Source organism: Myxocyprinus asiaticus, chromosome 23 (assembly GCF_019703515.2).
Source record: "Myxocyprinus asiaticus isolate MX2 ecotype Aquarium Trade chromosome 23, UBuf_Myxa_2, whole genome shotgun sequence".
NCBI classification, from domain to species: Eukaryota; Metazoa; Chordata; class Actinopteri; order Cypriniformes; family Catostomidae; genus Myxocyprinus; species Myxocyprinus asiaticus.
In genome coordinates this window covers 14,748,708-14,776,321 of record NC_059366.1, presented here as the reverse complement: position 1 = coordinate 14,776,321, position 27,614 = coordinate 14,748,708, and the positions used below count along the sequence as shown (strand labels likewise).

The 27,614-nt window shown below is 38.0% G+C and overlaps 1 protein-coding gene across 10 annotated transcripts in view; it reads right to left on the bottom strand.

The window, feature by feature from the left end:
* Positions 1–27,614, bottom strand: part of kcnma1a (potassium large conductance calcium-activated channel, subfamily M, alpha member 1a) — a 312,165-nt gene that overhangs the window by 19,138 nt on the left and 265,413 nt on the right. For 3 of the 10 annotated variants that reach the window (XM_051651298.1, XM_051651293.1, XM_051651296.1), the window contains 5 exons: positions 17,013–17,106; positions 11,555–11,678; positions 9,710–9,934; positions 9,052–9,244; positions 3,940–4,053 (listed from right to left, as the gene is read on the bottom strand). In XM_051651298.1, coding sequence (XP_051507258.1) covers positions 3,940–4,053; positions 9,052–9,244; positions 9,710–9,934; positions 11,555–11,678; positions 17,013–17,106 — 750 coding nt within the window. Of the gene's footprint in view, positions 1–1,865; positions 1,950–3,939; positions 4,054–9,051; positions 9,245–9,709; positions 9,935–11,554; positions 11,679–17,012; positions 17,107–22,703; positions 22,785–23,187; positions 23,221–27,614 lie in introns of all 10 variants that reach the window. The other 7 variants (XM_051651289.1, XM_051651292.1, XM_051651291.1 and 4 more) reach the window with 4 other exon arrangements.

The window sequence follows — 27,614 nt, the reverse complement described above, 5'->3', positions numbered from 1 at the left end:
AAGCCACCGTAAGTGCTTGAGCGGCCATCTTGGTGTGCCCAAACTGTCATAGAGCATCAATGACTGACAGCTGATAATGCCACCGTTTCACCATCTCCTACCTCTGGATCCGTCAGTCGCATTTCCCCCTCTAGTGACAATCATGTTTAATGTTTAATTTGCTCCTTATGGATAATATTCGTTACAAGGGAAAAGATAAATGCGGATCACGATGTCAGAGCATTTACCTGCCCCGGCGTGCAGCTTATCAGTGCAGCACAACAATCACCAAAGGAAGTGGCAAAACTGTCCACAAGTTGTAATGTAAGTAGGAAAAGCTGTAATGTCTGCTTGTTTTAGGGTAACAACACGTCCTTTCCCCCAGAGGGACTTTAAAAAGTCAGACCGGGATTTGCCTGTTTTTATAGTGATGTGCTCTCTAAAGCCATAAATGGATATGGATACATGTCATAAATACGTGTTCGTTTGCCATTTCAACCTAGCATATCAGTTTAATTTTAACCACCTTTGCTTTGCGTGTCTACCTCCCTCTCTGCACGCCCGCTGTGTATGTGTTATAAAGAGAAAGAAAGGGAGATACAGAGAGAGTGCACTCTTATTCAAGTGACCGCGAGAAGAAGGGACTTTTTGATGAAAACATAAAACAAGTAACTCTGAACAAACACTTTGATGTTCACAATAAATAAGTCTGAAAGTGTTTGTATCTTAACTCGATTTCAGTGAACTTGTTTACATTCAGCTTATCTGTTCACTGATAAAGTTTGTTAGAGGTGGATGCTATTTGATACAGATATACATAACTCGCACTGGCTTTCCTGAAAAATTCCTGATTTTAAATAAATAATTACATGTGTGGGACATTTGCGCTGTAGGGATGTACATGCAGATTTCAGATATTAAATTGGTGATTGAATGACTATTGTTTACTCGCTGAAATTAGACACACTGGAATGCTTGGGCAGAGCAATATGGCGGCGCAGTGGCTTCACCGTTATGACATCACCAGCAATACAGTTCTATATTATATATCAGTGATGGTGACAGAAGCTGTCATTCTGCTTTACATCTCCTTACAGGTTTGGAACAATATTAGGGTGAGGGTGAGTAAAAGATTAACAGAATTTTTCATTTTGGAGCTAATTATCCTTTGAAGTGATGAACAGTTGCCATTATGGGAGATAAAGATTAAAGTAACAGAATACCTGCCAATCAGTCACAAATACAAGCATTTATGCCCACTTATAAAGAATAACAAGCTATTAAACATTTGGTTGGACAACAGCAGCAGTCTGACTGCTTTGAGGGTATTTGGGCCTGTCTCAGCAGCCAATGTATGGAGACAATGCCATCAAATCCCGCTCTGTTTGAACACAGCCTTGCATGAACCTTTGTTTCACCCCGTTTCAAAAATATGTGCTTCGGAGTTTAGGGCCAGCCCCAAAATAAATAAATAAAAATAAACAGCTTAAAGCAAGGTTTGATCTATTTTTTTGTTTTTCTTATAATTTGATTTCTTCCCATATTTCCTGTGAGCTGAGGAAAAGAAATGTCAGTCTCACAGACAGTTTGCTGATGAAAAAGAGCTCGGGCCAGAGAACTGAACTGCAGGGAGATGCTATAGAAACAGCCACAAGGACAGACTGACATGATCAAAGGCCTAGTGATGCTCTGAGAAAGAAAGAAAAAAAAAAATATCCTTAAAAAAGGCTAAAAAAACAAGACCGTCAAATTCAACCAGAACTAAGGATAAAAATGTGTTCAAAGTGATGCCATGGGAGCAGGCCTCATCTGCGGCGCGAGAAATCAAGACAAGCCGATGAAGGAGGCAGTGCATCAGAGCAGCGGAGGACAAAGGCGCAGCTTACCCAGTTCTGTTATCATTTGTATGTTGGTTCCACTGTTTTTTTCCTGACTTAATGAAACCAAAGGCAGTAGTTTGCCAGGCTTAGCTAATGATGATAAAACAGTGTTGAGGGGAGACAGTTATTGAAACAAGTTCAAAGCCAAAGAAAGAGAAAGCATAAATGAGAGTATCATGTCAAGAGTGGGATTAGAAATCTAAAGGTACAGTGTCAGGATGAAGCGCTTCTCTAAGAACTCCATGCAACACAGTTCAACAGTGTTTTTTCATGATAACAGGCATATATTTCAGGCTTTGGTATCTACTATAATGCAAATAGGGGAAAAAGATTACTGTGAACTGCTTTAGAACAAAAAAGGAGAAATAAATCGCACTGAACATTGTATGTTTTTCTCATGTAATCTCTCAGATACTCGGCACAGCACTGATATTGCAGGCCTGAATTACCAAGAGCTCCACTGAGGGTTGATGATATGCTTGTGTAGAAAACCGAATGTGTTCAGTTTGCTGGCAATCTACTGATAAAGATGTTGTTTAGAGAAGTAGCCATGAATTACAAATACAAGCTAAGGTTTATGATACAAGCTAAATGTCTTTATCTGAGTAAGGAATTTCTAGTTGGTTTATTACATCAAGATCTTAAGTATCAATTGATGCAGTGGAGGGATGACAGAATGCTGTATGAAAAGTAAATGAGAAAGAAATGGATGAAACAAAAAATGGCTGGCAAGATGCTTTGAGATGGCAAGACTTCAGGGGATACAGCAAAATCTATTTTGAATTCGCTCCCCTATTGAACACTACTGAATTTTCTTCCTCTTAGAAATGTTTTATGAGTAGCTCAGGAGATCAAATACAGAACTTGAATATTTACTTAAGAAATAGCCAATTCACAACACTAAAAACAACTAGAAACTGTAGAAACTGAAACTGTATAAAACTGATAGTTTTGACTCTAAATTATAATTGCATAAGTGACTTTGATGTCGTTAATATATATACAATTCATTTAAATAACTTTTTTTTTCGTTAGGAACTTCACATGTGAAAGTTGTCAGTGCATACTACACATTTAGACATAAAATCAAGTGTCAATACATTCACAACATAAATTTAGAGTTACTAAAAGGTTGAATTAATATATATTTTTTTTAAGTTTTGTGCCTAAGAACAACCATTACTTGTGGTAAAAAATAATATAACACTTAACCTCTCAAGACTCATTGCTTTATTTTAACATTCTAATATTCTAGTATTATTAGCTTGAATATCCAGAATTTGGTTCACAAGGACAGTCAAGAGGCTGAACATATCTTAACTCAAAGTCACACACTTGTCAGATTAGTCAATGTCAAGTAGGATTGCTAGATGTCTTTAATGACAGATGATATGGAGTTATCATACATATTTAACAGTAAATCTTAAGAAGTAGTAAAAAATTTGCGACAGAAAAAAAAACTCAACATAACTGAAGTACCTCTGTCATTTAAAAATATCTAATTAGTTTTAAATAACTGTCTCACTTCTACCAATATCAAAATGCCAGCAAACCTTCAGTAAATCAGGCCATGTAACCCCCTTAGGGAGGAGAGTTCTGGATGTGTTGAGGGGACGGCACAACATACGTGTATGTGTGTGTTTTGCATGAAGTTCTAGTATTTGTGAGGCCTCGTTTGCAGCCTCTCTGGTGTAACATGCTGTAATTGGGTCAGTGGAGAGTTGAAGCGGCCAATCTCTAGTGCTTTAGTGCCTTCTGAGATCTAAAAGTTTCATGAGTCTCCCTAACATGGGAATTGTGCCACCCTCATTGTTATTTATAAATGGATCCATTTTGCTACTACATGCTTTTTTCTCTCCCTGTAAGTCTAGGTCTCTTCCAGTGCATTGAAAGCACAGTTGTTGAGGACATGACTTTGGCCCAGTCAGTGAAATATTCAGGTGTGCCATTATACACATCGCAAACACACACATCAGGAGGAACACATCAGTGCGGCGTTAAAGGCTTGATTCGTGAGTTTAGATTCTAATCACACTTGACTCTGACATGTTAGCAATACACGTCTGCAGTCGCGTCTCACCGAGTTCAGTTATGATTGGGATGTTTGATCCGGTGGTGACGGATGCCTGCCGCACTAAGCCATGCACTGGACTGTTATCTGGAGATGACCGATCCATCCCGGGAGGTGTGAAACCTGGAAGAGAGAGGAGAAAGAGACAGTAATGTTCTACTATGTAGTGCCAAAAAGATTCATGATTTAAAGGGATAGTTTACCCAAAAATGAAATGTACTTACCCTCATGTTGTTCCAAATCTGTTTGACTTTTTTCTTCCATGGAACACAAAAAGAGATGTTAGGCAGAATGTTAGAGACTGACGGCCTCAGTCACCATTCACTTTAATTGGATGGAAAAAAGATGCATTTAAAGTGAATGGTGACTGAGACTAACATTCTGCCTAGCAGCAGCTACTTTTGTGTTCCACGGAGAAAATAAAGTCATACAACAACATGAGGGTGAGTGAATTGTGACAGAATTTTCTTTTTTAGGTGAGCTATCCCTTTATGTACGTAATGGTGATCAAACAATTAGCATGACAACAAGGTAACAATGTGAGATTTTGATTGTATAATACAAAATATTGTGTTTAAGTTTTGTATAGATTTGTATGGTGATAGGACATGGGTGAATTGTGATGGCAGTCTAAAATGGTGAAATATAGATATTCCGCTTTTAAGGGTCAGCTCAGGCATATTTAGCATTTGCTGCCTTCCATCAACCAGCAGGTATAAATTTTAAATGCTGTTCATTTTGTCACCATAAAACTGGTGAAGTGGATCCTGAAAACCTTTTTATGTGAAATGCCATGAAATACAAGCAGCAATGACAAGAGTGTGAATTCACACTGACTTGACACTTTTGCATTTCCTTAAGCTGACAAGTAAACACTTTAAATCAGTAATGCTATATGCATAATGCATTGGCCTGTTTTGACATCCATCGACTAGAGAAAAATGCAAGCGTATAGTTTTTACAGTGACAAACATAATGCAGAGAAAAGATTCAGGTCACAAAGTTTTAAAAGGGCTCCGGGATTCTGTACAAGTGGTTGTCCTTCTTTTCAAAAGAGAAGTTCAATAGAATAGGCATCTCTATAGTGCTACAAAAAAAAAGGAAAAAAAAAAAAAAAAGAAAGAAAGAATACATAACAGAGAAGACTAAGGCTTTCTTTTATACATGTAGAGAATAATCCCATCTCCTGTTGTGTAAATTGTGAAGATTTTTGACATGCAGTGACATTCTGAGTCGACCATTAGGCATAGTGAAAAGTTACTTCTAAGATCCTTTTCCAAAACATTATATGCTAAATGCATATACAGCCTGGTGCAAAAACCACTTCTCATTGTTTTTTGTTTGTTTGTTTTTTATGAACAGTTTGGTAACACTTTACAATAAAGTTCTATTTGGTTTTATTGTGAATTAAGTATCATGAACTAACAATGTACAATGATTTTTACAGCATTTGTTAATTTTGGTTAATTTATAAATTACCTTATAAATCTATTGTTCATTGTTAGTTCATAATGCATTTGGTTCAAGCTACACTATGTAACTTTTGGTCCACTAGCGGCTGAAGCATAGAACTGCAAGTTACTTACGGAGGCACATTGTTTTGGTAATGGAAGCCTATGCGATAATTCTACCAGGAAGACTCGCGGCTGCAAATCGACCACATCATTAATTTATGTCATCCAATGGCATAGTTACTTTTATTTTTCAGATCATGTATATATATACACGTCATCCCTAACTTACTGTCGTGATATGTTGCATGTGACCTCCTCCGCCCCACTGCCACCAGCTTGGTCACTGTCCGGGTGGTAGGCTCCTTGCCCCCTGCCATCTACCTCGGCAGTATCTGATGATCGCAAACTCTTTAACTGGACTGTTGGATGGGGACTTGTGCCAAAGAAAATCATTTTAAATAAATCAATAAATATGCTAAATCTATTAAATGTCTTCATGAGTCTTTTCTGGTAGAAATTACAGTATGTGAGCTGGGCTTTGGCTCTGCTCTTCTGTGCGGATGAATCTGATGGTTTGAGGAGAGGAGAACCGGTGTAACCATGGTGACAGGTGATCAACTTAACAGAGCGAATGTCACTAACTAAAACAAAACTTGCCCCCTCCCCTCAAAAAAATAAATACATAAATAACAAAAGGAAGAAAAAGAAGGATTTCCGAAAAATGTCTTATTAGCAGGTTAAGTAGCATATCTTCTGCTGTTGTTTTGACTCATTGAAAAAATATTTTTTCAAAATAAATAACGTTACAAAAGTTAGGCAATGCTGACATTAGACAACTATTGCTAGTCATATCAGATAAAGTCAAATGGTGGAGACTATTATAACTTAGCTAGCAGGCAAATAGACTAAGGTAGTAACTAGTTTAGAGATTGCGCTGTTACCAGCATAAAGTAAAACAAATTATCATTATCCTTCCTCAAAAATGAAATCAAGCACTGCAGTACCACAATCCATAATAAATTAAACCATTAGAGTGGCTAACGCTATCTAAAGAACTCCAGCACTAAACAAGCTACTTGGCTAACTATCGGGCCGATAAAATATCCTACCTGTTGAGTGAGAAAAACTCCATCTCTGGGTTAGTTTTAAATCTTTTCAGATCTCGGAGTTGTCGCCACATCTGAAAAAGCCAAGCCGATGTTGTTTCGTGTTTTATTATTACAGGCTCTGACACTGTATTTTGAAAACAGGTGATTCCCCAGAGGGTTGCCTTTTTGAATGATCCATAGTCAATGTTGCTCATGTGTTGGCTACAAGCTTTCAGCTTCAAATTACTACCACACCTATCACCGCACATATACACGCGCTGTAGCAGCTCCGGACCTTCTTTCCTTTATTTACGGATATGATGTAAACACACACAGATGACTGATGCAAGTATGCAATTTCCCGCCAAATCCGTCGCGACAGCTCTAAAATATAAATAATTATAGGCTCACTATAGTGAATCAGCAAAACATGGTTTGGAAGACGGATTGTTCATGTACTTGGTCATTATTGAAATTTTGTTAATTTCTAACAAAAAAGTCTAACATAGTGTAGCTTTAACTAATGTAAATGTATACAATTTTCAAAATGTTTTAGATTAACAATAACTGAAATGTAAAAGTGCTGTACTCTTCATTTATGTTTACTAATGTTAATTAATACAACCTAATTGTAAAGAGTTGCCAACAATTATGTTGTGTGCAAATGTTTTACAAACCTGAACAATTCATTAAATCTTTAAAACATTTACCTCAAAAACTAAACAGCAGATTTCGCAAAATACCATTTTTACCATTTTTTAAAGACTAACCACATCTCACTTTACTTTTTGTGTTTAAACGTGTACACCTATCACGTGCCAGACTATAGCCCCTCCACACAGACATACACACACAAACCTTGAAGTCACTATGATCTTTGCTTTTCTTCACTGTTCAATGGTAATGTATTATGTAGCTTGTACTTTGTGCACTTTATTCAAAGACCCCTAAAGCACAGCTAGTAGTGCCCTGTGTAATATTTTCTCCTGGCATAAGATTTGCTGATTTATTCAATAACAGCTTCTGTGCAAGTTAAACAATCAGCATTGAAACTTTTTTACCAAGATGATGTGATATGATGTAATGTTTTACACCTGTATCTCATCCAGATTCTAATAGCATCAGTTTGATATTGTCCAACATCACAGTCTACAAAGATTAAATAACCGTGTGCAATCTATGTAACATAAATAAAAAAAAAACTATAAGCTGTCCTATACAAGATGGAAAGGGAACTATGCTTTTTTTTTTTTTCTTCATTCTACAGCTGCAAAAGTTTACTGGCAAAGAAACAAGACAATTGGGTTCATTGCGGGTAAAATGTGGTCTAATATTGTGAGCGTTAATGAAATAAATCTTCATAACACACTGTTTCTCTGCTGCTGATCATGCCAGATGTTGAGTTAAACTAACTGAGAGAGCAGTAATGATGTATTGGCTTCTCGAGCAAAAACAGCATGATTAAAATCTATTATCATCCTTACCAGAGGGACCTGCTCTACCCAAACACATGCCACCATGCAGCATATGCATTTGGGTCAATCTCAGACACAATTATTCCAAAAGCTGTAATTTTCGAGTTTAAAATGAATCTTTCTGAGTAAAGAGTGGATGCTCAATAATGGCTGAAATGTTAATTGTTGCAGGCCAGCTTGTGTGGGGTGTGTAATTTGCGTAATGAAGAGCAGCTGAGAAAGTGAAGCTGCTGATTTGTACTGTCTGTTTAATGATGATGAATCCTGATGGGCACAACAGGGTTACATGTTTATCTGAATGCATAAACAATCTGTTCGAGTCAATTTGTCAGCAAACAAATCTGCCGCTGTCCAGCAATCGGAGGCAAGTAATACGCAATCTGCACAGAAATGTTTGGGATGTTTTTCAGTGCTTTGATTACAGGGGAAAGATATGTATATATGTTCAAAATTGCATGGACATTCTCACAATGAATATACATATGTATGGAATGTGTATACTGAAATTTATAACAGCCTTTAGTTTCATGGACATTATTTAATGTTTGAACAGTCTAAATTACTGATTTATTATGCTTACATATGCGCAAACATACAAAATGTCAGTCTCGGTTTTCTTCTTTATTAATTCATGTCTTCTTTGGTTTCAGTCATCGCATATTAGTTTAGGATGATCTGAATGCGGATTTTTAGTAATGGAAGAATATACGCATAATGATAGATGAATAATGTTAAAGGGACCCATCTTTTTTTTTTTTTTTTTCAATGAAAGTGAATGGTAACTGAGGCTAAAATTCTCCATAAAATTTCGTTTTGTCTTTCACAATGGGAAAAAAACAGTAATTCAGGTTTGGACCAACATAAATTAACATTAAATAATGACAATTTTCATTTTGTGATGAACTATCCCTTTAAGTGTCCCACTTTACTTGTATTCAACCAATATCACAGTTTGAGAATTAAATTGGACCTTGTTGTCTGTGAAAGCACACAGCGAATAGCTGGTTTCACAGTTTAAGAGTCTAATGCTCTTGAGGGCAATTCTCTATACGAGCCGCATGTCCTCATAGGCAGTGTGCTGAAGTATCCTTGGCCACTCCTTACCTTGGGAATTAGCCTGCAAGACCCCAATGCTGTCATCAAACTGCATAGATTTGATGTTAAGAGACGCCAAGATGCATTCCTTGTCCTGCAGTGAAGCATCGTCGATATTGTTCTGATTGGCTGACAGGATAACGCACATGTCGCAGAGGTTGATGTTGACGGCCCTTAAATCAGCTCGACTTAATGGTGTACCCTTCAGTGGAGAGAGAGTGAGAGGGAACGAAAGAGAAAAACAAATTAAAGACGGAGCGTGGGAGCTCAAGGAAATTAGTTAACAAGTATTTACTTTTCTAAAGGCAAAGACATTCAGCTGATCTAACTACGTGCTGGAGGAAGAAGAGATGTAGTCTAATCTAAAGGCTAGCCTTCGCTGATGGCAGCGTTTTGGCTTCGTTTTTAATACTCAATCAAGCCGATGTTAACAAGCACTAAAGCAGGAAGCAAAGCCAGAGTTTCACACAGCCAACAGGAACCAGGTGCTAGCAAATCATCACTTGAAAACAAACTGTGGTAGCACTAGTCAATGTAAAATGGAACATCAGAAAAAAAAAAGAAAAAAAAACTTTCAAAATAATGTCTTATTACATGAGTCATGTGAATGCATAATGTTTACTGGCATCTTGTTTACTCTGGCCACATTCTTAACGCATGTACTCACAGGTAAGATGGAGACTTTGGGGAAGTTGTGAAGGGTTTCCCACTCTCTTCTCAGATAGTCTAATGAGCCCACAAACACGATGGGCTTTAGCTCGTGATAATGGAAGTTGCTTGCTCTCAAAGGCATCACCAAGTTTCGAAGCCCCACTAAAGCTGACGTGACATCTCCAAATATACATACTACAACATGACCACTTAAAACCGTCATGGAGGCCTCGCTGCGTGTCTGTGGTGACAAAACAAACAACAAAATCTCATCACTCAGGTTGGAATAGGAGCTTACCTACTGTCATCCATACAGTACGTACTGTAACAGAATCATTCATGCGTGTCAAATCTAAAGAAAAAAAAAAGAAATTAAAAATATGTTTGAAAACCTTTGTTTGAAAATAATGGTTAAGATTATTTAACTCTCACATGCATTCAAGTAGCAGGAAAACATTTCACTACTTGATGATGATTTCACATTTTACATTTAATACAATAGTGAAATAAAAAATTTTTTTTAAATAGTATAAATGTTTTGCGATCTCAAACATGCATATTTGTCGTTGACCCTTAATTGACAGATATTTGATCCCAATAAGGCATGATAGTGTATAGTACATCACTATATAAAATAAAAATGAAAGGGATAATTCACCCCAAAATTTAAATTCTCTTATTATTTACTAACCCACCCTCATGCCATCCAAGATGTGTATGACTTTCTTTCTTCAGCAGAACACTAAAGAAAAATATCTCGGCTCTGTTGGTCCTCACAATGCAAGTGAAAGGTGAGGGTACATTTGTAGCTCCAAAAATCATATAGGAAACATAAAAGTAATCCATATGACTCCAGTGTTTAAATCCATTTCTTCAGAAGCGATATAATAGGTGTGGGTTAGAAACAGAACAATATCCTTTTTTACTCTAAATTTCCAATTTAACTTTCAGGTGTGAAAGTGAAACTAAATAGGCACCACATGAGACTTTCAGATGTAAAAGTGAAAGTAGAGATTGAGTAAAAAAAGGACTTACATTTTGATCTGTTTCTCACCCACACCTATTATATCGCTTCTGAAGATATAGATTTAACCACTGGAATCTTATGGATTACTGTTATGTTTCCTTTATGTGATTTCTGGAGCTACAAAGGTCTGATCACCATTCACTTGCATTATATGGACCTACAGAGCTGAGATATTCTTCTAAACATCTTCATTTGTGTTTTGCAGAAGAAAGAAAGTCATACACATCTGGAATGGCATGAGGGTGAGTAAATAATGAGAGAATTTTCATTTTTGGGTGAACTATCCCTTTAAGAGAAAAATAAATGATGAAAGGAAAATAACTGTAGTCAGAAGTATAGATCACAATCGAAGAAAGTAAAAACATTAATGCTTGTTCAAGCACAACCTTATCATAATCTTTACATAATGTCATTAAACTTACTTTATGTCCTAAAAAACCAAAGCATTAAGTTGCTCTAAACTTACAAAATATCTATAGTTCAGATATTACTCCGTTCCATTTAAGACAGGCAAGAAATAACATTTATATCTTATTACAAGAGTAAGGTTATTTTAAACATGTAAACATCACATTCGTATTTTACATTCTACACTCTTAAACATTGCCCTTGAATTGAACTTTCGTCTCACTGTACGCATGGCAGAGCACAGTCAGCACAATACATGGTTGTCACTTTGTATTGACAAAACAATACAAATGTCACCTTTTTCAAACAGATTCAAAACTAGAGTGACCTTGGAAACTTTGACAAGTCATTTATGCTTTCTACAGTATAAAATTATCTATATTATGAGTTGAGTGCCCCAAATTCTGCAGTTAACTTGATACCTACCAGAATGACCTTCTCAATCTCTTTGGATGGACACCAATGAAACATTCCAGTGGAGTCATATCTCTTTACATTAGCATCCATGTTCTCAATCTGCTCGTTTCCTGGAATGAGTAGAGGGTCATGTCTGTAAAATCAGAGAAAATGAAGAAAAAGGTATTAGAAGAAATTATGTAAACTTGCAGTTTTTTTTTTTTTTTTTTTTGTCTCAATGCTTTACCTCATTTTACAAATGCAGATTAGTAAAAACCCAACAGTGTGAATTCATCTTCTGGGTTTAATTGTGACATTTGTCAAAGGACAAACTTTGAGCACATCTCAAGAGAAGTCCATTGACAATAAATAAGCAGTAAACAAGTCTGTGCTGACATTGCATGTCATTGTCAGATTGAATTTGTGCATTGGACTCCATCATAACTGCAGCTCTCTCCTGGCTGCCAGGAATGCGGAGTCATCAAAGCGTCCAGCTTTGACAGCACTGGAGTGGAAGAGATGGAACCCAAGCACTTCAGTGACTGAGTGGCACCAGAATGGAACGCCAATTACCGGCTTTTACTCCGTACCACTCCTGACGTGATGCGTCCAACAGTAAAAGCTTTAACAGAGCCACACTTTAAATATTTTAGGAATTTTCCCAATCACATTTTGCTCCCCCAAACTGAAAGCCATTAATGTTTCAGCAGTGTGTCACGTCAAAACAGGCTAACCTATATCAGCCCGTCCTGCTAAGCTGATCAGGGGGGCATGTTGACCGTGAAAGAAGTCCCAGCTTTCTGCTGGCTAAAGATGCGGGTAGAATTTGCATTCATTTCGGAAAAATGTTCACTGAGCTCCCTCAAAAGCTTTCTAAACAGCTCAGTAGCAGAACTATATAAGTGAAAGACAGAATTTACAAACTGAAAATGCGGCCAGTTCATTCCTGAGGATGTATCCTTTGAATTGCAATTCAAATGCTATTTGGACTTGTTCCAGGCTTGTTATGGTTGTATTATCAGCCAAACAGACATATTACTTGATACTATCCAACATGGCCATGTGTGCAAGTTTAATACACTTCATACTAGAAAATGAAAAACTATCCATCTCCTATTAAGGATATATAAAATACTAAATTCACACATTTTACTGAGTTTCAAAAATTCCCCCAAAAGACGAATACTGAGATTTACCACTGTTGAAATAACTACCACATTTTCTGAATGAAAACTGCACAGTTTTAGCTTATTTACATTATTCAGGTTGTGAATCTGAAGGACAGCTAATGAAGACTACAGAAAATTTCAATTAAAGTAAAACTGATTTTTTTTGGGTCTTTGGGTGTCTCAGTAGGCAATGATGTTTCAGTTCACACAAAGTGGAACCACCATCAAAAAGTAAAGTGTGAAAACGTACTTTTGCAACGTATGGTACAACAACTGGCATGTTTATGGATAAAAAATAAAAGCTGATTGATCTTGTAAATGTGCCCCTGACATTAACACCTGCTTAATGATTGACAAATTATACACACCTTCACTATTCGAGCTGTGTTTGATCCAGTTTCATGTGCCATATTTTAGCAGCTGTATGTTATACTTTGTGTTCCTCAGTGACTCTACTGATACTGAACTGATACTCCTCTATTTCAGAGGGCAGTTTTTGAGAGAAACCACAGAACACTTGTAAATGCATAAAACTGTCAACTAGAACCCACCGTGCGGCCCACTACCGGGCCTGAGATGGGCCAGAATGGCTGCCTTTGAGGAAATGGCCTCTGGGCAGACAACAAAGCCCCATCTCTGAGATGTGGCTGCAGGGAAACATGCTCTCTCAGCATCTGCTCTGCCCAGCTATTTTTGACATTATCCACAGCACTATATTAACAGCCATTTACAAAGTATTTCAACAGATTAAAACATCAGACTTCAAAAGGCCTTTTTAAAGTATCTCTGTCTGATAATAACAGGATACAATTTATTTGTAATTTAATACAAAATTATGAAAAAACCCTGACAAATAAATGTCAGTGTTAATACAACAACCAGCTCATGGGAAGTGGATTTAAAGCACTTCTTATCAAATACTTTATATTTAAATGACTGTTCTTTTAGGCGAATGTCTAATAAATTAAAGGATTTATCATTGCAGTGAATAAGTGTTTATGCATTAACACCAAGGTGTATTGTTTTATTTTATGCATGTGATATAATTTACCTGACATAGTAATAAAGTGCCTGTAATGCCTTGTTTTGTAACACGCCTTAATTAACACTGCACTAAATGAGGTTTGTATATTGCATTAGCCCCTTGTTAATCATGGTAATAATGAATGATGGGACCTCTGCCTCACCTTCTATATTTGCATAACATCAGATAATATTCTGCTAAATTAATTTACACCTTAAATGATTGTACCATTATCTGAAGCACCAATACTAATTTCAAACTCAAACACTGTATAGAAATAATTCAATTTAGGAGCTGATTTGTGGTAGTACAAATGTGGACCTGTGGTTCTATTACAAACCTTAATAACTGCAAACCGTATTCCTCTTTTTTCGTTCTCTACCTCTCTCACCATCCTAAGCAGGTTAATTCAGTGGTATGTTCCTCTGACGCACTCCCTCCTTCATCCGGCGTTTCGACTGTGTGTTTTATTGTCAGAATATCACATCAGAAATGTGTCAATTAGCATGCTTGCACGAGACGATATCAGGCTGCGTGCAGGTGCTAATAACAGTGAAAGCATTTAGTGCTTTTACATCCTGACTGAATATTTCATTACGTGCTTCGTGTTTCGCAACTCACTCTGCGGACCCCTGTCATTTCAATCTCCCCTCAACATACTGACTGGTGCAGTGCACCTCTGCCAAGATAGCTATCTTTCACCCGCTGTCAGTGCTGCCTGCCAGTCACAAGCATAATCCAACGCTCCACGTCAATTCAGAATAAAACATGTGACGTTACTCACTGAGCTGCTGCTACTGGAAAGTGACTAATGCACTGTGACTTTCCACAATTAGATATGTTCTGTGATATTGTTATTGCATAATATTTCAAACTTTCTTTAAATATGTATGTTCTGCTAGATTTCATGTCTGCCAACAACCAGCCAAATACAAACAGAACTACACTTTAAAGAGATAGTTAACCCAAAAAGGTAAATTCTGCTGCCTAAATGCAACCATTTACTTGCCCTCTAAACCTGTATGACTTTACCTCTTAAGCCACACATGTTTAGAACAACATAAGGGCGAGTAAATGATAGCAAAATATTTTGTAGAGCTTTCCCTTTAACATTTTAAATAGTCATCTAAGCAGAAAATAAATAGGTGCTTTGGCTGAACTCTGTGGTAGTGTCCTTTACAGGAAACTAACAGGTACCCTAAAGTAAGACAGAAAGTTCCCAATTTAATTGGTATGTCCAGAGCAGTGTCCTAGATGTGCATTTGGAGAGAGAGAGAGAGAGAGAGCGTGAGAGAGAACAGAAGTTGCCGAGAGCCAGGCGAGCTGCTTTTCAAATAGCGTTCAGCTTTTCTAGCGCATCAGTCGGCAGTCACTGGCTCCCCCAATCCCTCTCCAGCAGCCTATGAAAGCAGCTTCTCGCTTTGAAATTTTTCCTATCATGCAAACTGACAAAGGCATGCTTTTCAAAAACCCACAGCCAATCTGTTGATCATTATTTATTTACAACGGCCTGGAGGCTCAGAAGCCTGTAAAAACCATACTTGATATGGTATAGGCTCACTGTTTTTCCCTTTCCTGCTTGTTGAATAAAGTATCCCTAAGGCTCTTTCAAACAATCGCTTTTCATTGTGCATAAAACGCACCTTGAAAAGGCGAGGTATTTAATGTATGTTGTAATATATTGACAGGGAGGGTACAGGTTGAGGGAGTCCAAAGGTCTGTCTTTGGTAATTTTGATGTTTTGCTGCAGGGCTTTGGCTTGAAAAAGCTTACACCTAGAACAGAGGACCTGTCATCCAGTACCCAAGAGCCAGCCGAACACAGAGGCACCCTAAAGCACAGAAACTTTGACACCGCTTTGAAGCATTTCAAAACAGGGTAAATAACTCCCAAGAATTATTATCACTTGTAGATCAAAGAGCCGATGCATACATTACATGGCAAACGGGGACCTTCAAATCTGCTCAGAAAAACAGTTTTGTGCTCCAAGTTAAGGAATAAAAACTAAAGATCCTTCTAAACAATCGCTGAAAGCTATTTTTTTTATTCCTTTTGCTGTTTATTGTTTAAACCAAGAATGAACTGAGAGTGAAAAGAATTGAACATTGATCATTTTCACTTAGAAAGCAGACTATAGGGCAAGACCCTCTGCAGGGCTGACAGTTTATTGTGTGTAAAATTCGACATAATTGCTTCTTTTGGGAGGAGATTCGTGTTTGAGACCTCTGTCTGTATTTTAAAAAAATGCTACTGTTAAATGCCCTGTGGTGGCACAGAATGATAAAATAAAATAAACATTTTACCACAGAGCTATATATAATATATAAAATGCATAAAATATGTCCTGGTGGTGGCACACACTGGTATATAAAATAAAACAAAACAAAATATGAGCATTACATTTGATCACAAAGCTTTACAATAAAAATGCATTAAAAAATAAAAATACAAAATATATATATAAAAAATGAAATAAAAAAAAGAAATATGAACATTAAATGTATACACTAATCTTATAAGCTATTATATATATTTTTTTATTTTTTTTAATGACTGACTGCACTTAATCCAGAATATTTTCTCATGACAAATACTTAGCACGTTGGCTATCACTTTGCACAAAGTTGTTCCTTCCTCCCGAATCTTGAGAAACACTTTTTCACTTGATGATCCGGAATGGAGGACATTATCACTGCATTTTTAAAAAACTTTGCATAAACATCTCCTGGCCACATGGGCGGAAAGCAAGTCCTTTCATCAGTCAAAATCAATTAGCAGCATTATAATTCCAGCGGACAGGATAAAAGGAAGGTAATATTTGAATTCATTTTTGATTGCGATGATACATTTCACATATGGCCTTAAGTACGAAAAACACTCCTCACAGGGGTTCCCACAATAGATGAAGAGCCCTGAAGCTAAGTAACCATGCTGGCGTCTCTGATTGGTTGGCACTGTCATTAGTGCCACCGATGTTCAAGAACTACATGTGGACGGGACTGGGGGGAGATGACAGCTGAGACTTTAAAGCAAGAGTATTTTTCAAACAGCTTTTCATAGCCACTTTCATGACAGAAATTTTTCAGCTCTATCATTAAGGGTTGACAGGCTGACAGCTCAAACGCCTCGGCCTGAAAGGCCTCTCTCTCTCTCTCTCTCTTTCTCTCTCTCTTCCACACTTTCTTTCTCCTTCTCCACTCCTCCTACTCCCAACCATCCCACCAGCATTAGTCCTGTCTCTCCCCCCTCTCTCATTCTGAAGGCTGGAGGGAGAATCTTGAAATCAATGTCTTACCTCATCATTTTGGGTGAGCAGTTGGGTGAATTCCGCATGCCTCCATTGCGCTGCTTCTTTTTAGGTGACAGTGTTGACGGACGCTCGTCTTCGACTGCAAACACATGCAAAGAGTGTCAGACTGTGGACAGCTGGGATTGTTAAGTGTGCAGGAGATAGCATTAAAGAACACAAAAGCCAAAACTCAATCAATCATTGCAACCAAACAGAAATTTGTAAAGACCTCCAAAAATAGAAAGATAATACTGTTAGTATGGACAAAAGTACACTTAAAGAAGGCAAGTACAGACCTGAAGGACAACCATTAAGTTTTACACTCTGTTTTCTTTTCTTTTTTTTTTTTCAGGAATTCTGCTCCATTTGACAGAGGGTGGTAGATCTGAAGATAGGTTTGTGTGTCTGGAACTATTGCAGTCTGTATAAATATGATCAAACCAGAGACTATTTAGCAGAGATGGGCCACTTCTATTTAAATGAATGAGAGAAATTGGAACGCCCAACCAAGAAACTCTCATGCCCAACGGTCAACTGATGTAGAAAGGAAGTCCCGCCTTACAGGTAAAAGAGCCAATCACCTTTTAGATACAGACATCGCCTGTCAATCAACTCGCTTACGCGCATGCACATTAGCTATACAAGCCGGGTAAATTGCGTGTTTTAGCGTAATATGAGGTAAAGAAGCACAATTTATGATTCCAATATAATCAGATTTTATTGCTGATTTGAATATGTTCTTTGATTGTAATCTTGACCGACCGTTTTTAAGATTTTGGTGTTGCCCATTCAAGTAGATAGGAGCTGCACTGGCATAACTGGAAATAGCCTCCTGAGAGCGTTCCAAAGATGGCCGACAGTGGACTGACTTGCTAGAAAGACTTTGATCAAACTCTCTTTTAGCTCTCTGTCATTGTTTGGAGGGCATGAGCTTGAACAATGACAGAGGGGAAGAAAAAAGTAAAAGAAGAGTAATTTGGTGTGTGTTTTTAATGGATGACTACTGGGCAAAATCAAACGTCATCACTCACTCAGAGCAGAGAGCCGTGAGTGATGGCTCCACTGTGAGTCTGTCCCCTGAATCACAAGCACTCTCAGCGCTCAGCAAGCACCCTGAACTGAGACTTCACATGCTGAAATGCCTCTCCAAGAGGAAATTACTGTGGGGGCCTGTGGATGTCACAAGCTCCTCTGTTTGCAAACACACCATACATGAATGCAGGAGCTTTCTGGAGGTCAAGATGAGCCCCTTAGACATTTTAGGCATGTTACAGATACATACTATTCTAATGGCTGGGCTACAACTTAACATAAACTTAAAGGAATAGTTCAGCCAAAAATAAAAATTGTCATTTTTTACTCCCCTTATGTATATTCCAAACTTGTATGGTTTTATGTCTCCCGTAAAACACAATAGGATACATTTTCTAGAATGTACATGCTCCCCTTCTTTATATACTGTAACAAAAGTTCAGTGACCAAAGCTTCAAAAAGTACAAAGAAGTACCATAAAAGTATCACGAAAGACTTGAAACCATACGATTGTAACAGAGGATGTGCATTCTTCAAATTTCTTTAAAAAAAAAAAAGAAGAAAAAAAAACACAGATTTGGAACGACAATGAAGGTAAATAATGACAGAATTGTTTTTTATTTTTTTGCATGAAATACTCCTTTAAATATTATTCTGGGAACAAAATTTCCTTTACGTTCTGACAAATATTGCAATTTGTCAACATATACAATTTTTTTCATCTGTCCCTAAATTTTTTATTTAATTTCCATGTATACCACAGTACATTTATCATATTGTTAATGCTGCACTGCTATATTATTCTGTACTATGTTTTGTTTGTTTTTCTGCAAGTAAGCATTTAATATCTGAGTGTGACAAATAATAATGAAAACAATTTTGAGTTTTGAAAAGGTCTGATTTGTATTAGAGACAAACTAGTAACAGAAAAGCAAAACTTATAAACAGTGCAAACTTGCTTTAGTGTGACTCTGTTAAAAAAAAAAAAAAATCATCAGCACAGCAAAATATTACAGGAAAACTACTGCAAGCGACTAACACAACACACTGTCATCTAATTGTACTAATGAAAAAAGACAAATTAAAAAGACCTTGTCTGTGTCTTTACCAAATGCCAGTGTTTGGCATTTACAATTACACTGTTGAGGGAACAACATGAGACGGTAATCAACTTTAAAATATACCACTACTGCTAAGATGGCAGTGCAGTGGCCCTTTGTTCCATGTTATGGTTGTTGAGCGAGTGGCCAGACTGGGCCGGACCGCTCTCTTCTGCCCTTGCTCCCCTAAATTAAGCAGTGGAGATTTACGTGCTACAGCGGTGCCCTTCAGTAAGAAGCTTAACAATGAAATAACTACCTGCAGCACGGCCATTTCAGCAAGTCTCCGCTTGTTCCAAATTACATTAGGGCACTTTTACAACCTCAATCAAAATAAGATCAGCCCACCAAAGTGTGATTGCTGTTCCATACCACGGGGCAGCAATAGCCCTTGCTCTTTCGTATCTGTGATCAGAACGATTGAGCAAGACATCTGTCTCCTTCGCTTCAGACAGACAATGAGCTGATGCAAGCTTTAACACGCAACAGAGATATAAAACACCAAACAATGGATTTCTTTCTTTTCTTTTATCTGCTTGTTTTAACAAATCTTCAGACTAGGGGTTTTCAAACTTTTTGATGCCAATGACCCACAAATATGATGATCCCCTAGTGACCCCCTTCCTAAAATTTAAAGGCAGCTATGTATTTAAATGTTTTAATTTGCATGAATAATTTAAAATTATACTGTGTGAGAAACGTAGTAAGCATGTTATTATGAAGACATTTTGTTTGCAAAATTAAATAATTGTTTATTTAAATTATCATTGCACTAAAGCCAAAAATAATTATTAAAATATTATCTGGAAAATATTATCTGTGCATGTATAAATCTAAGACAAAAACATCTCAATTCAATTCAGATTTATTGTATAGCACTTTTCACAATAAATATTGCTTCAAAAGCAGCTTTACAGAAAACTGTGTCTTACAACCTCAGTAAGGTCAATAATAATAATACCATAAGTCTTTAAAAGCAGAAAAAAATTAAAATGTCAAATTCTGTAAATATTAATTTTGTTAAATTTCCAAATAAAGTAAAATAATCACAATTAATATGTAATGTGTAATAATGCAAATTTCTGTAAATATACATTTTGTTTAAAAAAAATAAAAAAAAATCTTCTGAAAAATGTCTGCGGACCCCCTAGCACCCACTTATGGGCTCCTGAGGGGTTCCCAGACCTCAGTCTGAAACCCCCTTTTTCAGAACACATTGTTTGCGCAGTTTAGTGTATCCCTGACAAATGTCTTTCATAATCTAGCTAATCTTGTATGTCCATACTCCTACTGATGGCAGTTGTAGTTACTCTCACACACACAGATTTAGTGCTAGTAGGCAGGGGGTAAATTAGCCACTAGCTGCTTACATGCATGCAGCAGTGATTGTAGGGACCCATGCAGGAGGAAGGAGTTGTCTGTGGTAACACTGACTAATGCGTCCTGAGGCGCCACCTACAGTGTGTGGGGGCAAGCGTGGAGGACAAGGTGCTGGGGCGGTAGCGGTATTTTCCGGGCAGGCTGCGGGCCCGGTTCAAACCAGCCGGGCTGAGGCGTGACAGCGAAGGCAGGGCAGGAGGGAGCAGACTTCCTTTACGGTTATTAACAAGAGGTACCACAGTCGTGCAGCACTCCACAACCGGCAGCACACTGGGCAGAGCGCTGGGTACAGCCAAGCTGTTGGCCAATTTGATTGAGCGGTTTTGAAATGTGGGTCTAACTTCCTCCTTTACTGTCAAATGGTGGAAAACAAAAAGAATGTGCTGATGATTTGATTGCTAAAAGTGCTCTCAAAACAACACTTAAAACCAAAAACATACTGTATGTTTGTGTGCACTTGCTATCAACTGTACATGAAAGAGATGGTTAAACCCCCAAACAATTTAATTCTGTCATCATTTAATCACCCTTATGACTTTCTTTTCTCTTTGGAACACAAAAGGAGCTTCAGGTAACAATTAATTTAATTGTATGGGCAAACATTCTACCTAACATGTCCTTTGTGTGCCATGGAAAAAAAGGTCATATGTGGTTAGAATATCATGGAGGTCAATTTTCATTTTTGGGTGAATTGTCCCTTTAAAATTGAGTGTCTTGTAAAGTGTTTTAAATCAGAATCAAGTTGAAATCATGTTGAAATTATTGCTCTATAAGTCACCTAAAATACATGCCATTAGTGCTCTATCTAAAGTAAAAACAAAAAGTATTATGATTAAAACATTGCAGCATAAATAATTCATTACCAAACTGCATGAGAATCAAACAATAAATATTTAAGTATGAAAATACAAGTTGACATGATTTATATTGTTGAGCCATTTATTTTCCCCTTCGATTACTACTTATGGACAGATTCACAAATCTGCATGCAACTGCCGCATATATAAATAATTGACGAAAATCCCTTGGCTTTATTAAATACTACTTAGCCACTTGGCAGACGCTTTAAGTGAAATGTTCAATATGACATTTGCTTTTCCATTGCTAATAAACATTAATTAATTAGAAGCACTTTCTTCCCCGCCTGCTCTGCGACAAGACAGAACAAAGCATGAACACACTATTCCTGATAACCGTCACAACGGATCAGCTCACAGAGCAGGTAGGGATATGCATTGCAATCTCCTTTTTACATTCTACCTAAATGGCACAGCAATGTTTACGTAAAATCTCAGAAATGTGTAAAAATCAATACTGGTTAACAACATTAGAAAATATCTTAATTTGTGAAAAAAGGCAAAATAACAGCAATCTGACAGCTGAGCACAGGCTGCGGGAAAATGAGTACAAGAAACCTGAGGTGTCTCACACCAGGAGTTATCAGGCACACCGCCTGCCACCAGAGTGCTACTACTCCAGCCTAATGCTATCTACATAAAAGGCAAGGTTAACCAATATCTGGTGTAAGTGGAAAAGCAGTTTCCGCCCGCTCCCCAAACCTTGCTCAGAGCAATAAATAGATGGTTATTTTGTCCGTCAGCTGCCGCATAGATTTAAAGGCCGCTACAGATAACTCCTGGATTCATCTGGCCCCTGTCAAACACGAGTAGCATTACAAAGAGAACATGCACTGTGGCACTTTCACTGTGGATTTACAGTAATCCAGACGGCAACTGTCCCTTTATGAAATGCAAATCCTGTGACGAGCCACAATTGTGCATTCTTATCAAGGCTACTGTTAAATGATAGAAAATACATCTGCAGGAAAAGGTATTTTAAAACTTTATCTAATTTTATGGCGGTTCAACATAACTTAATTCAGCATCCACACATTTATGTAAAATGTAAAAAATTGATTTACCTTAAATTCTTTACATTTTTTTAAATATTAATATAACTATTTTCTTTATTATTTTTCTTGTTGTAGTGTATTTATTTTGTTTTGCCTCCAACAAATAGACAAATACTGTATGTTAATAAAGAACACTTAAAATGCTTTTTAAGAACACATTGTCACTTAAACACTACATTATTAATTATGAAAACATCCATGGTTACATTTGAAATGAAACTTAACAGGAATAATGAAGAAAGTTCACTCAGCATTAGTTGGCGAGAGATTTACCTAAAATGCTTTCAGCTTTGAATCGAACCCCAGACTGTCTCAGCAATCCCATTTTCCCTGGAGTTGTAGCGCCATCTGCTGCTAAAGGTGTCACAACACAGAAACATCTCTAAAACTCTACACATCTGTGCAATACTTTATAGCATTTCTAGCTCTTCAATCATCTCCCGCACGGACACGGAGCTCAACGACATCTGGATTTCATAAGGATCCCTCTATTCGGCACCTGACCTTTCTCATGCACATGTTTTAAAGTAGAGCAGCCCCTCTGATGCATTTGACCAGAATCCAGTGCTGAGAAACTGTCATCACAGACCCCCTTCCCATCCCCAGTAATCTACAGAGAGCTGAGGATGGCAGCTTTTGTGCTGCAATACTAGTGGGGGTGAAATCAAAAGCAAAAAGCCAAAGCAGGCAGGTTACATGAGGAGCTCTGGATGAGTGGGACTACGGCACAATGAGGAAAACAGAGAAGTACACTTACGTGATCTGACATATCCGTTAAACTTATATTTGGCTGAGGGGAATGCAGAGAAGAATGAGAGGTTACAAAGAGGAAGAGAGAGAAAATGACAGTGAGACAGACAGACAGATAGAAAGACAGTACATTACACTTATATGAGGACAGATATAGTTAACAGCACTTGAAGCAATGAGAATGATGATGGTAATGATGACTCCTGTGATTATATAAGCATGAGATGATGAAGGAAAAAAACTGATGGAGACAGGCTACAAGTATTTGATTGGTGGAGACACTGGACATAAATGAAGCGATGAAAATCAAGCTGCCTATTCAGTGTTTCCACAGCACGGATCCATTTTAATAGTCAAATGTTGGACTCTCATCCCATGCCCTGTGACTAACAGACTGAACGAGCCAAACAAGGATCATTATGGTATTTGGAGAAAGCGAATGCTTCACAAAAATAGCTTTGCTAAGTCATAATTTTATCCACAAATCTCAGTTTGATCAAAACCATTGAAACCATCAAACAGATGTTAACAATCTTGAGGCTTAGGCAAAGAGTTAAACAACAAATTACAGATGTTTCCCATCAAATAATTAAAATAAAATAAAACGTTGCCGAATGCTCGTTTTTGATCGGTAATGACTATCTTGTCAATTGTAGACGAATGACAAACTCTAAGCATAGCAGCAGGGAGAATCATGATTGCTATATGCAACATACCTGTGACAAAACAAAGCACTCATAAACACACAAGTTGCAAATGGAGCTGGAAACCTTCTTAAAGAGAGTTCACAAAAAAAAAAAAAATGCTGTCAACATCACTCACCCTTATGTTGTTCCAAACCTGTATGACTTTTTTTCCTTCTGTGAAACACAAAAGATGATGTTAGGTAGAATGGCAGTCTCAGTCACCATTTACTCAAAGGTGCAATAAAAGTGAATAGAGACTGAATGTCCTTCTGTCCCGTGGAAAGAAAAGGTACAGAATACAGATTTGGAACAACATGAGGGTAACTAAATGATGCAAACAATTGACAGAATTTTCATTTTTGGGTAAACTATCCTTTTATGACAGCAGTTTCAGAGTTTATGAAGCAGACAGTCAGAATGTGGATGTGTTCATATGCATGTAGGGTGCTCTGTACTGCAGCCCCCATTGCTGCAAAGTCTCATCAGCTCTGCACTCTGTCATTACGAGAACTGTATCTGATGCCATAAAGGTCACGGCGTAGGCCCAGGGCGGGGCGGTGACACAAGCGCTCAAGCAGAGGCCACGCGCCGATCCTGGCATATGTCGCTTGCGATCTGCAGGCGGAGAAAGAGTCGGCCGACTCTCTGGCTAGCATCTGTCCTACACGGCAGAGGGACGACCGGCCCTGCTCCTGCCTGGTGGTAAGGAACTGTCAGCTTGAGTTTCATGACACACCAGCTGAGCTGGGGAAATGGAAATGCAAACATAATTTTCATGTCAAGCTGCATAAGAGCCGACGATGCTGAGTTCCACCCTGCAAGGAGCGGATAAGATCCACTCTTTGGGCTGCACCGCCCCGCCTTGCCAAGCTCGTCACATCCTCGGAAAAATCCAAAACCAACCAGAGTGGGCAAGAGGAGAGGACAATAAAGGGGGAAAAATGCCCTGAAGACTCCAAAAAAACATGACCTCTCTATCTCTTCCTCTCTCAGTGCAGCAAGCAATTGTTGTTTACAAAACAGGCATGTCAGGGAGTGCCCTGCTGGAAGCTTCCTTGTGAAGGCTCATAAGATCAAAACAGGAATTAATACCCTTTGTGATGCTCAGCACCTTGAGAGTCTTTAAAGCTTCTGTAATGAGGGGATAAAACTCGGCAGGTGGAGCACAGGGACTGTTATTGTCATTGTAACTTAGAGCGGTGGCAGCTAACTCACTCATTCAGGATATTTGCTCCCTAAAGCCAACACTTGCAGAGATAACAAACTCTTCTTAGTATGCAGTGCACCAGAGCAATAATGAGTGCTGCATTGCTCCCAACTCCTTGTCAACTGCTCTTTGGGCTTTGACTGTAGCTAAAAGCAAAAGAGACATAGTGTCTACTTCTCATGCATCTCATTTTCACAATAATATTTATTTGTCTGGCTTTGGTGGAGAGGTGCTACCATCCCGAGTGTTACATGCACAGAATCAGAAAAAAGTGCACAAGGGCTGTTTGAGAAAGCACCAACCAGGAAACATTGCTTGTCTAATACATAGTGCATTTACTGTCACGCGTTTCATGCATTCAGCAGAATTACTGCATCCAGGGGAGTAGTATTTATTTCAGCAATAACTGGGCTCTTATAATGTGGAGGTATAACTCTACCATATCATGCTTAGAGCAGGGATACTGTGATAAATGTGCTTTCTTACCCATGTGGGGTGCAGAGGGGTTGGAACACACAATCAGGGGTTTACTGGAGAGTGGTATTATTGCTCTTATTTAAACAGGAGCGAAGGCTATTGAAATAATGTGGACAAACTCATGCTGGACAAGATATGTTCCCCTTATAAATGTTGGTTGGCATATGGGTAGCTGACATAAAACATACACATTAACTTTTTTTTTTTTTTTTAAATCAGTAATAAAAAAGTTCAGATGTGTCTGAATGTGTAAGGGAAAGAGTAATATTTTGTTACTGGTCCACATTTAACAATTTTTACTCACCTTTTTGCATTCGATAATTAATTTTAAAAGATCATGCAATGTGATCTTTAAAAGTACATACTTTATTTTCATGTATTTTTCAATTAATAAGGTCAAGAGGCTGCATGGTAACACTTTATTTGTAGAGTGTTTGTGTTACACATCTTACATGTTATTATTATTTACTATGGTGTAATGAGTTCTCAAGATGGGCAAGGAGGAAGCTGGGACCGGCTTGACAAACACGTAGACATTTTTATTGACACTTTTCAGTGTACAACAAGATGACTTCTCTTTTCAGCGTCACATACAAAATGCACTGCTTTTCAGCAGTAATGTTTAAACTCATCGACACACACACAGACAAACAGCTTTGTGCGTCTCGCTCTCTCCGTCTGCCACTGTCTCCTCTCCTTAAATACTCCCAACGCCCCTCACTGGAACGCCAGACCGGTGTGGCATACAGGTGGAACTCATTCAACACTTATCTTCCCTGCCTTGCTTTTCCCAGACGCCACTCGGCCCCGCCCTGCTCGCCACATATGGAAATAACACAAACCATATCTAAGTACAAGCAGCTTTACAAAATAATTACACATCAGTTACATGTAGTTCATTTGTATTACTCGGTAATTATCTATGTAAATACACAGTAATGGAACACTGTAAAATTAAGTGTGACCGGCTGGCACTGATATCACAGTAATAATAAAAAAATGCTGTTTAAAAAGTTTAAGGTGGAGTTTGTCATGTCACACCGCAGGGCATGCCAACTATTTTATATACATTATAAAATAATGTATACTACCCATATACATTAGAATCTAAACAAGGTCAATCATGTGATGACGTGCTCAGAGCCTTTATATTCTGTACAAAATAATCGAAATTTCATTACTGACTGAGCGAAATCGAAGTCAGATGGTGGAGCTCCTTGAATTTCTCATCATAGAGATGTAAAGTTAGATCTGAGACAGAACTGATAAGTGGGAGTCAATACAAACCCGCAGCTAGCAGAAGTTGTCAGAACTCCAAAGCTTTAGCGAAAGCACACTTAATTCAGAAAAACTGGAGCTAAGAAAAAAGCCAGCAATGAAAACCAATGAAGGATGACGCTGAGAGAAGAGATCAGTAACAATTGTAATGACCAGTAACTGGTATCCAGGGATATCACTACAAATCAAAACACAAGACACAGAGTCAACCTCATCATGTATTTTGATGCTAATCTAAGCCGATGTGGCGAGCAGTTTGAAGGCAGTTGTAGAGGAAACGTGATCGCCTGAACTGGCCCCTGCTTTTATAGTAGGTCGCACTGCTGCCATTCCTAATTGACAGACGCTTTAGTATTTCACATCTGCTATGGCTTAATGAGAAGACCCCTTTCTGGCACTATCCTTTACACAACTAACTGCTTCAGTCATCTGACCTCATCCAATAGCCTGAGTCACTGCCATCTCAATTGAGTTCCTGTCAGGAGATCTCTTTTTAACTTTACCATCGAGCCTGACAGTCCCACTGTGGTATACAAGGCATTAAATAAAGCACATTGACTTTTTCTCCCCTGATTGCTGGCTAAGAGAAAATCATCAAGGTGAGTCAGATCCTGTGGAAGGGGGGAGAGTTTGATGTGTTTTTCTTTTTTCAGTTGCCGACGTACCTCGTTAAATGTGGACTTTACTAAAGGAAGTAGTTTAATTTCAGCTGGTGAAAATGGTTTAGGCATTAATGGCTTGTGGTTGTCCAAGAATAGCAGAACACACATTCCCAGTAAATACTTG